This window comes from Thamnophis sirtalis, unplaced genomic scaffold, assembly GCF_051295495.1.
Source record: "Thamnophis sirtalis isolate CommonGarterSnake01/CBP01778 unplaced genomic scaffold, rThaSir2_p1.2 scaffold_8, whole genome shotgun sequence".
Lineage (NCBI taxonomy): Eukaryota > Metazoa > Chordata > Lepidosauria > Squamata > Natricidae > Thamnophis > Thamnophis sirtalis.
In genome coordinates this window covers 66,290,123-66,302,250 of record NW_028261388.1, presented here as the reverse complement: position 1 = coordinate 66,302,250, position 12,128 = coordinate 66,290,123, and the positions used below count along the sequence as shown (strand labels likewise).

Here is a 12,128-nt window from a genome sequence, read left to right as displayed (position 1 = left end):
AAATGTCACCTGGAATCCATGTGCTCCGACCTCATCTTGAGTGTAGCCAACACCCAAGCAGACTGTCTCAGCAGGCCCACCAGAGATCCTGCTGAGTGGCATCTCGAGCCTGCACTCTTCCATCGCCTCTTCCACGAGTTCGGTCCGCCGCCGGTGGGCCTCTTCGCCACCAGGGAGAACACTCAGCTCAGGTGATCCCTTTCCGCTGCCTGTCTCCAAGGACAAGAGGAACGGATGCTCTGCGGTGCCACTGGCCCGGAGACTCCTTGCGCCTTCCATCCTCTTCCTCTCTTACCGCTCCTCTCTAGTCCATTGCTTGGACTCTCCCGCGGTGCACAGAGAAGGACCCTTCAGGTAAGCCAATGGTCTTTTTACGTAATCTTCCACCTCTGATTCCATCTTTGGCCACCAAAATTGACGCCTGGCGAGGTGGAGCATTTTTAGGAATTCAAAGTGGCCTCCTAGTTCCTCCTCATGGCTTTGCTGTAGAACTTCCAGCCTCAACCCTGAGAGGACATACAGTTTGGAACCCCTCTAGGCTAATCCATTTTCCATCATTAGGATTTCCTGGTTATTGTTGAGCCACTGGTCTGTTGGGAGCACCAATTTCAGTTTATCCTGGCTTCCATTACTATCGTACTGTGGTTTTCTCGATAAAACATCCCCCAACAAGGTTTTTGGTACTTGTTGGACCGCTGGGATTTTGGTCTTTGCTGCAGAGAAAGATTTTCCTGATTTCAGTGTTGTTTGATGTTGCCTATTCTCAAGGGAGGAACAGAGAGGGCTATTATATCCAGATATTGTTGATAATGCTACTTTATCATTTCCTTTATAGGCATATTCTTATCCCCTAAAATCAAGGTCTACTGATCCGTCTTCGGTTATATTTTCTATTTATTTCACAAATTGCAAATATCACTGTATTGTCTTTCTCGATGGATGAAACATTTAAATTACAAACTATCTCAACAGATCATATATGAGAGAATATAAATGCACTTTATGTGTATTAATGCTTAGAAACATCCAAACAGATTGGATGCTGGTACAGCAAAAAGAATCATACATTATCTTAATCTACCCAGGCAAAACAAAACTAAACTGAAACAAATACTTCCCATTTTCATTTTTATTCATAAGATTTCAGCACCATCTAACTGAGAGAAGCAAGTCACATATTTCCAGATTCTCTGTGAACATAATGAAACTGCACAAGTAGGAGAAAATGGTCAGTTAGAATATAAAAACATGGAAGTTTTGACTATGCTCATTTATATTACCAGAAAGTGCTGTATACTTAAGCCACTTGGGCAGAATGGTTGAAAGTAAAGAGGTACAGGAATATAATAAATGAGTAGGTGGTATTTTTATAAGGCTGCAATTTACATTGGTTGATATTAAGCAAGTCACTCTGTTATTAAGTAGGTCGCTCTGAGAATGAGATGGGTGGTAGCTAAATTTAAATAAATAAAATAAACATTATAGGAATATTTCTTTTAATTGTTGCTTCATTCAAAAAAATAATGTAACAAATAGATGAATTTATTTTCATGTTTATAGTGCGAAGCAGTAATGGTATCCTCTTTTTTTCACTACCGGTTTGGTAGTGGGAGCATGCGCACATCTGGACATGCACGGAAGGTCTGTAATGACGTCTGGGTGGGTGGGTGGAGCCTTGCACCACCGCCACTATCGGTTTGCCCGAACCAATGCGAACTGGCACAATACCACCTCTGGTGTGGAAGGCTTAAAATATATTGCTACAAACTGATTAGTTCAGTTTCAAAGGGTGATAGTTTTTGATCATAATAGGAACATTAACATGTTAATACTGATTAGTAAATAACTGGCTTTATAACTTTACTCCCTCCATGCAGGAACTTGTCTTGCCATAATTAGAATTAAGGAAATTTTGAAGTGTAATTCTTTTTGCAAAGTAAATGAAATGTATTAATTCTTCTAAATTAAATAAGAATTTAAAATTGGACACCCCCCCCCCCATTTTACTGAACTGATGACGATTCCTGTTTGCTTGAAAACACATTAAGGCATTTACAGAAATTAATGCTCTTTTTAACCTTTTTTTTCTTATTTGTATTTTGTTTCATGGCAGAAACTCTACCTATTGTATGAAGGTATCCATTTCACTGACAGTGGGTGAAAATGACACTGGTCTGTGCTACAATTCAAAGATGAAATATTTAGAAAAAGCTGAACTTAGCAAAAGCAAGGAAATTTCATGCCCCAACATACAGGATTTTTTAATACCATATAGAGAGCCAGAAATCTTATGGTATAAGGTAAGAAATGTTAAAAATCTTCAACAAAATATTACGTCTTCTTTTGCTCCATTTCTAGTATCTGAATTTTGCTTTTACATAGAATACACAGGTTCATAAGATTTTGAAAAGTATAATTAGAAAAAAGGTTAACTGAAAAATGGGGGGGGGGAGTAGCAATGTGATATTTGATGGACAAATTTCTAAATGCAGTAGGTCACTTTTTTGTTACTGAAAATAAAATTTCTTTGTTTATATTTTCAATTGTATAGATAGCTATTGCATTCTTTATATATTATAAAATATGTTCAGTCATTCAGTAATTAGATAATAGACATATTCATAATGCACAGTGATAGTTTTAAAAACCCAAGGTATATAGTTCTAACAAGGTGTTTCTGTGCATAAATGAAAAAAAAAGATGAATAAAAGAAATCATACTTTAGGTTTTAAAAGTGAAGCTGCATTAATTATTTTAATAACTAATGTCTCAGGCCCTGGCTCCAGTAGATGGTATTTAACACTGTACTGTTGCAGCCATAACATGCCTGACCCATAAATGAATGTGTCACCCTCTTTAAATATATACTTTTATCCAGTGCCATATCCAAAGAAAGATATTTCCTATGGAAGAGGAAAGAATCACATCATTTTAAACAAATAAATTTGCCTCATTCTCTTAATAAAATAAGTATAGTACTATTGGAACTAGTGACTCAGCCATGAAAAAATAAACCATGGGAACTTGAGCAATTCAAGAACAATGTAGCAGCCAATAACTATTTTATGGAAGACTGTAGTATAGATTATGCTTCCTGCATTCCCTCTTCTTTCCTTCCTGAACTTCTATGATCCTTCTTTCCCCATCATTAGTTTACATATTCCCTTTTTAAAATATACTTCATAACTTCTGATAAAGTAGACAGTAGTATACAAGCAAATAGGGTGGCTGGATAGCACATTGGTCAGAGTACTGCCTCTTGAAACATTTCTTACCCATGAAGAAGAGGCCAGCTTTTTTCCCTTTAATTGTTCTCCACGTGCCGAATTACCCCCCCTTTTATTGATGAGATATTTGTGCTCATTTTATTACTATAGATGGTTCATAATATATAACAATTCATTTGTTTCATTTTTTTTCAAAACATTACAGCATTCCTGGCTGTTCCATTAATCCTATTGTGGGATTTAGGAGAAGCCCTAATTTGATATCTTTCTCTTGCATTTATGGTAACATAAAAAGAAGCCAGAATGCATGAAACCTCTACAGAAATTTTCGTGAAATAAAAGACAAAAGATTTGTGTGCATACATATAACCTCATTCCATCCATGAGAAATTTTCTACTCAAAAATATTTTAAAATATATTTGTGTTTCACAGAATTAAAGATCTACCAATAGGAGAAAAAGTGTTTTCTCCATAAGAATATGTGAAGCAACTACATATTTCCATGAAGCAGTTTTTCTATTTCTATTTCATTGTTATAAGAATATGATCCCAGAGGAGAAAATTGAGAATTGGTGAAAAAGAAAATGAAAGATGAATAAGTCCTTATGTGAATGGGCATATTTTCCTTCTAAATGTGTCCTAAAATAGTTTCCTGTCAAGCAATGCAATGAACTTTGTACTGGTTTTGAGACTTTTTTTATAAAGCTTTTAAGATTATAGGTTTTGAATCAAACTGATGTCTCAAATAAAAGTACAAGGGCTATACTTACTAAAATACTGTAATTATCTTTGCATAGGAATGCCAAGTCACAACCTGGAGACCAAGCGTTTTGTTCAAAAAGGATATTCTTGTTATCCGGGAGGTTACAGAAGATGACATTGGCAATTACACTTGTGAATTAAAGTATGGACTCTTTTCTGTCAGAAGAACCACAGAATTAACTGTTACAGGTAATTAGAGGTTTTAAGTATATATTTTTGTTTTCGATCACAGCTTCTTTTCTTTTTATTGGTGTTTTAGCAATTCACAAAGGTGTCTTTTTTAAAAATAAAACCTAATATTTTCTGTAGTAAACAGTGACTGCAAGAATTTAGAACAGGTTAATCTTAAACCTATTTTGAAGAGTGGTTGGTAACTTAAAACTGTAGTAAAGAGAGTTTTAAAGTTTTGAAGGACAACATATCTATATGACAGAACAACCTTTGGGCATGATTCTAGCTCACTCAAGTGCATAACTGTTCACTTCAACAGTTATGCACTTGACCTTGTTTGTGTTCTTGTAGACGGTGCATTACCCAAATTAGATAACATAATCAGTGTGTGTTACCTAGTTTGGGTAATGAAACATCTGCAAGAAAACAACCAAGGTCGGGGAGCACCAAGAACCCCTCGTTTCATCCTTATAAATATTCCCCTTTATTAGAACTTTATTCAAACTATTGTAGTACTTGATGAAATAATTTTATCTTTACTGAATTGCTTTCCAATACTTGTGTTAAGATGAAATAGAATCTTTATTTTAGTTCTGTTATCCTGTGAAGAAGCTAATTTAGTTGTTGAAAATGTATTACTTACACAGTTATTGTTGTTAATATCCACCCCCACCATATTTTAACTTTTACTTCTATTTATTTCAGGGAAACAGTAAGGATACAATTATATGTATAGTTATTTTATTATATGACATTTCTGATTGTTACTTTCAATTTATTTTTAGATGATTAAAGGTATAAGAACTAAATTACATATAATTTGTTATACAGAAAAAGGCTATTAATAAATCATGACCATGGAGAGGCAAAAAAGAGGAAAATACAAAAGAAACCTTTCTCAATCCTGGTAATTTAAGATTTGCATTAAGGTCAGGTTTAAAAGTGTAGAATTGCTTCACCTTATGATCTATACACTTAGAATATAAAATTATAATGCTAGAAGCGACCATGGAGGTCTTCTAGACCAATTTCTTGTCCAAGTCCTTACACCGCCCTGGACAAATGGTTATCCAATCTTTTCTTGAAAATCTCCAGTGAACACCCACAGTTACAGAAGGCAGCTTGTTACATTGATTAATCCTTCTTACTGTCAGGATATTAAAATCAGTGAAAGTTAGTGTTTTCTTTTATTTAATTAATTAATAATAAGCCTCTGAAGAAAGCTAAGTTGAAACTGGATAGTGGTTTATCAAAGATTGTTACCTTGGAACATCAGCTAAAAAAATTACATACAGGAAGACAATCTTCCCTCTCAATCAAATGGGTGTTAGCAAGAAAATTGAAAAGTACCTGCTCTAGTAAATTTAGAAATTGTTATAGGTAAAGTGAGTGAAAATATGCATTTGTTGAGATTTCAGCAGTGAAATACCATTTCTCTTTCAATAAATCTGATTTTTAAAAAGTTCACGGAAATCTTGTTTTCTATTGCCAAGAGCTTTGGTATATTTGGTAAATTAGTCAAACAAGCAATCAGATCTATGTGTTTTTGGACATTTAGATTCAATAGTTATCTAAACACTGCCACATTTAAATCTGGAGACAAATGCAAAAATTAGGGAGTAGCTTTCAATCATGTATCTTCCAGAGATTCAAGGCTGCCAAGCTTTAAATAAATCATGTACAACTGAAAGGATTGTTAAGAATCCAGAAGTGGATTCTACCAGTGTTCAACATATAGCTGAATATCTGCATATAATGCAAAATGCATGGTTTACTCTTCTAGCTGACCTGAAAAAAGTTTTTACACACACACACACACACACACACACACACACACACACACACACACACAGAGACATATCCTGATGGAGAATTTATTGTGGATTTTTTTTTTTTGACAAAGGACAATTCTGATTTATTTCTTGTATAGCTGTGAGATAGTTTTTCAAACTCTTTTGCTTAGTCTAAATCCTATAAATGCAAAATAATGTGTCTCACTACCAGCTGTTGATCCCAGCAGCTGTTCAGTCACTTGCAGCTTTTCAGGTTCTTTGCTCTTGCCGTGCTTGTGGGTCACTTCCTTTTGTCTATCACAAAAACTTTAGTGACATAGACTGAACTTTCTTGATACCTTTTATCTAAGTTTTCTGCTTTCTTCCCTAATCTTTAAATTGCTGCTTAGGAGACTCACATATTTTTTCTTTCCTTTATGAAAAGTCTTCTCCCATTTTGTTTCAGTCACTGGTGCCTATAAACTAGTTGGAAGTTGAAGTATTCTGTGAAGTATTCATTCCCTAGAGTACACAATTGACCTGAATAATAATTAGTGAAGCAGCTTTTGAAACTGTAATAGAGATGAGGTTTCTTTACCAGAAACACCTCACAAGCAGTGGTGAAATTCACATTTTTTTACTACCGGTTCTGTGGGCGTGGCTTGGTGGGTGTGACAGGGGAAGAATACTGCAAAATCTCCATTCCCACCACACTCCAGGGGAAGAATATTGCAAAATTGCCATTCCCACCCCACCCTGGGGCCAGCCAGAGTAGTTTTCCAAACTACTCAAAATTTCCGCTACCGGTTCTCAAAAACCTGGCAGAACCTGCTGAATTTCACCCCTGCTCACAAGGAAGGTAAAACGTAGCTAATTCTATTAGGAGGAGAGTCAAACAGCATGCACTCTGTGCTTGTATACTTAGGAAGAAAAGCAGAGGGTAGTGGCCTCGGATTATCTTAGATAGAGATAGAACTATAGACAAGGAGGTTATACAGAATAAACCCCTAGCTGTCTCCTTTTACTTTTGTGATCATTATATTATAAAGTGCTAAAGACTCAGTCCATTAGCTCTGGATTTCCAAGAACAATATCGTCTTCCCTGAAAAATATATCCAGTTCTGGGGTATTTAGTGCAGAAATAATTAAGAATCTAGTTAAGCAACTTAATATAAGAAGAAAATGATTTTAGAATTCTTACAAGTTAAATCCAACTTTATCAAACTGTGATTTATTGTTTCAAGATATCACATTTTATTTTTCCTTTTTATAGCTATGAGAATTGTTTCTTGAGTGAGAATGCCTTTTACACTAATAATGTAATTTATTAACAACCAAGACAAATCTGAGACAGCCTGAATGTGCTTTCAATATATTTATATTAAAGATATATTGACAGTATATTGCTACAGACAACTAATAATGTATCATCAGGAAGATAAATACTGAAAAAAGTAATGAAATTTCCATTTGCAACAGCCATTTTAATTAATCTGTTGTCCTAGGAAAAAAATAATAGAACACCATCAACTCATAATTTCCTCTCAGCTCAGTAGAAGAAAAGTGCCAGAAACCATTTAACACAGTGAACATGTCATCAACGCAAATTCATCACTATCTGATTCAACACAGAGGTGCTCTGAACTGAATTAGCATTAATCTATCATTTTCTTGGAAAGTGGAGAAAACACCACTCCAGTCAGGAGAAGTTCTGTAAGATTCAAATAAAGTCAAATGAGAGATTAACAGTTTAACAGTTAAAGATACCCTTATAACATAGTCTCCTGATCTAGACTCATTCTGGTTTTAGTAATATTATCAGAAGGAATGAGATGAAATAAGATTTAATGGCAATCCATTATTTATCTGAAAATGAAGAAGTGCTTCCAAAAATGAACGATTAGAGTTAGACTTTGCATATAATGTAGCAAGGACATAAATTCTATCACAAGCACAAAAACGGTGTAATTAAGTAACACTGGACAGTGAGCCACAGAGCCATTTGTTCAGTGCAAATTGCAGGACTTAGCCAAAGTAACAAAATTTCAGTTGTGTTTAAATCAATTTACACATGCAGATTGTATAAAGACCAAAGTCACTAAATCGATAAACCTATAAAGAAAAGAAAAAGACTCAAAAAGAAGCCAATGGAGGGAATACAGAAGTAACATTTTTAAGCCAGTGCACATCACTATACAATAAATCTAATTTACATTCATAGATGAATACAGTATATAAGATTCACATTTTGTAGCTTGCAAATTGTTGTCAAATACTGTGTAAATGTAAAGATTATGTGGCTTTAGTAAGCAATAGGTTTTGGGGAAATCCTGAAATATTGTGCAGAAACAATCTGGTAAATACATAGCAGGTAATGGGCAAGAGGGAAGAGATTGTGCTGAAAACTGCCAAAGTGCCAAAACCAAATAGTGTGGCAGAATATTACATTATAATAGAGACAGCTATTTGAATTATATTATATTTTTGGCTATTAATAATGTGGTTTTGTTAGCTGAAGGATACTTCTGGGTATAATATGAATATCTATATGGAATGAGCTTTTATGAGCTTTTTGTAGTTTCCATTTGTGTCTTCTGTATCTTCTTCAGCTACTCTCTTTTTAATCCTATGCAATTTTTGTATCCTTTCACCTTCTGAGCTCTGCCTTTTATATTCTTCATTTTAGCTTTCAAATCCCTTCTTTGCAACCAAGATTCCTAAAGGAAAATGTAGAGGACCTTGCACTCTCAAGACAAGAAATATACTTAATTTTTCAGAAGTATTATGCAGAAAACATAATGCAATAGAAATGGTAATCCCAATCCTTGGGAATGGTGTATCAGACAAATATATAATAGCTAACCAATTAGAAAGATCTTATGGAATGATCTCATTTATGTTTCATTGAGTAAACTGTTTTTCAGAATGTGGTGTCCTGATCACCTCTAATAGATCAGGGGTGTCAAACTCACGTCATCACACCTGCATCACATGATGTATCTGGACTTTCCCCACTTTGCTGAAATGGCCATGGGAGTGGCCAGCATGTGATGCATCTGGCCTGTGAGCTGGGAGTTTGACAGCCCTGATATAGATAGTATATTCACTTTTAAAGTATGTACTAATGCTGAAAATGGCCATGCAATATATTGGTTACTTCACTTAAAGTTAAGGTATATATTTGTATTGATAAATATTTACAAATGAATATGTTTTGTACATTTTTTTCATGATGTGCCCAAAGAATTATATGCCTTTATAAGCCACCAGCTTAAAAAATAGGTGTACTAATTACATTTTAATATATACGTATTACATTATTACAAACTTATTGTATTAAGTTTGTTTCTTCAAAGTATTTAAACAATTTAGAGAATTAAAACTCTGTACTGGGGAATTACCTATGAAAAGTAGTTGAAAGGATAGTCCTATTTTGGATATCATACAAATGTTAAAGTCTTTGTGTGTGTGTGTCTTTTCAAATTCTGTGTAAGAACCACAGCCAACTCCACAAACTCCACTTAAATGTATACGCACTATTTTGCATGATAAAGTTTCAGTTATAGTAACTGAATGGGAGGAGAAATCTGAGCTGGAGACAGTTCAGATAATGCATTTGCATCTAAGGTGAACATTTGAAGAGTGATAATTTTTTCTATAGGTTGTGCTGCATATGCAAGTAGTACATTGGGAAGCCTTAACCTGCAGAAGGGCTTCCATATGGTTATAATTAGTTTACATGGGAACATTCACCGATGTACTTAGACTCCCATTTTTGACAATTACATTGTATGCATGAACAGCTGCTGGTTTATTAATGTTACACTAGTACATGACCTGATAAGGTTTCTTATGATAAAACAGAAATGGATCTTGAACAAAAACATCACATTGATTGGAAGATTTAAAGAAGAAATATACTTATAATGCAAAAATAAGATAGGAAATGATAACTTTGATCTGATTACTCAATTATGAATATAATCCTCAATGAGAGGAAACACTACTTATTTATTTATCACATAAATTAAAATATTGTTTGTGCATGTGCTAATTATTAAATCTGGGATTCATTAGTGATTACTAGCATTTTAAGTAGACCAGAATGGAGTCTGAAAATGTATATATGTAATATGACACATAGACTCATAGTTATAATCATTATGAATATTCTCTGTTTGTGTATCTGTCTCTCCCTCCCTCCCTCCCTCCCTCCCTCCCTCTCTCTCTCTCTTATGGTGCCCAACTCAACAACTGGATGGCCAACAGTGTTAAAACAAAATAAAACCAATTATAAATAGTCCAAAAGTTAAAGTATATGGTGGCCATACAACTTTAACACAAATTTCTAACATAACCAAGTAGATGGACCCTTCAATCCCTCAAGTCCTAGGTCTGGGCATAGAACCAAATTTTCAGAACTTTAGAAAAGGCCCACAGGATTGGGTTCATCCTGATCTCCAGAGGAAATTATAACATATTTTATATGAATGACCTGGCATTTTCATCACTGAATATTATTTATTATTAATAAGTATAATATTATTAATAGTACTGTGGTTATTAGGGGAAAAACAAGGGATATTGTCTTCTAAAATATTCTGCTTGTAATCAACTACTAATTGAACTACACTTGAATTCTGTAGCCATTTACCTGAGGGTAAAAATCTTTGAACTTAATAGAAGTTAGTTATTTTGATCAAACTGAAACCTTTCCAACTGTAGATAATATCTAAAGTATTGTATATAAGACAGATTTTATCTTGTTTTCTTCATCTATGCTTTTATATAGCTTTCTTCTTGTAATTCTGAATTTGCTGATAGCACCCTGAAATCCTTATTGCCTCTGCCATTGCCTAGTAGAATGAAGAATATGAATAATGTGCAAAGAGATTGATTACAAATTGGTGCCCTGGATAGATCACTTTTGGAGATTATGGTTATTTTGTACTGACAGAACATTTCTGTATAATGGTTATTTGGGGGAAGTACAGCATCTTGCTTTCATTATCATGTATTCTCCAATATCCTGGTGAATATTTTCCACTATGTTTTCAAGGATGTGAACTTTCTGGCAATTGTGAAATTCAATTTCTTTTACTACCTGTTCTGTGGGCGTGGCTTGGTGGGTGTGACAGGGGAAGGATACTGCAAAATCTCAATTCCCACCCGATTCCTGGGGTATTGCAAAATCTCCATTCCCACCCCATTCTGGGGCCAGCCAGAGGTGGTATTTGCCGGTTCTCCTAACTACTCAAAATTTCTGCTACCGGTTCTCCAAAACCTGTCAGAGCCTGCTGAATTTCAATCCTGCTTTCTGGATTTCATATCAGGGTACATGATTTAAAGGCTTGTCTCAAGGCTTGGCATGCAGAAACATAAGCTGTATAGTAGGCACACTGTTTAGTCAGAAGAAGAGATCAACACATGCTGGGAAAACATAATACAAGACAGTGGAAAGTCAAAGGAGATGAAATTTTTTTTATAAGAGAAGTCAAGGAACCAAAATATTTGAAAATTAGCAGCATGTTACTCCTTTTTTGAAGCTGGAGATGTGTGATTAAAAGGAAGATGTCAAATTCCCAAGGCAAAATATTTATCATATCTTATAGCCCACAATGAATTGCACTGTATAACATGCAGGTTGGATACAGATTTGAATTTCCAATATAATTTCATGAGAAAACAGGATTGAATACTTGCCCTCTGGGTAGTACACAATGCTTTCTCTACTTCTTCTTTCTTTAATATTATTTATCTAAATCATGGGAAATTTTAATTATATTTGCAGTGCTGAATATGTAAATATAGATTGAGTAGTATTTTTTGAAGATTATTTATTTTGACATTTCAACTACTTTTCTTTAGTTTTAGTGCGTCTAAACATAAACGTTGGTAAACTTTATTTCAAGTCTTCATATTGCAAAGGTAAATATGGAAAAGTATTTTAATATTTAATGTAATATTTGAAATGCACTTTTATACTATTACTTTTATTTTAAGAAAGTAAGGAATGTAGAATAACAAAAATGCATCATTTTGTTAGTTTGGCCTGGGAGGGGTGTGTGGAGGAATCATCATGAAATGATGATTCTTTGAATACAGAGATAAAATTATAGTAACAATGCATTTTTAATACCTTGTCTATAATCTTCCCCATGCCCTGTGATGTGATGTGTTAAGTTTCTATCAGAG

General features: G+C 34.4%; 1 protein-coding gene across 3 annotated transcripts in view; it reads left to right on the top strand.

Moving 5' to 3' along the window:
- The window catches only part of IL1RAPL1 (interleukin 1 receptor accessory protein like 1), an 881,005-nt gene that overhangs the window by 537,771 nt on the left and 331,106 nt on the right, over nucleotides 1-12,128 (top strand). For all 3 annotated transcript variants that reach the window (XM_087721827.1, XM_087721828.1, XM_087721826.1), the window contains exons 4-5: nucleotides 2,114-2,300; nucleotides 4,026-4,179. In XM_087721827.1, the coding sequence (XP_087577953.1) occupies nucleotides 2,114-2,300; nucleotides 4,026-4,179 (341 nt within the window). The remainder of the gene's footprint in view (nucleotides 1-2,113; nucleotides 2,301-4,025; nucleotides 4,180-12,128) is intronic.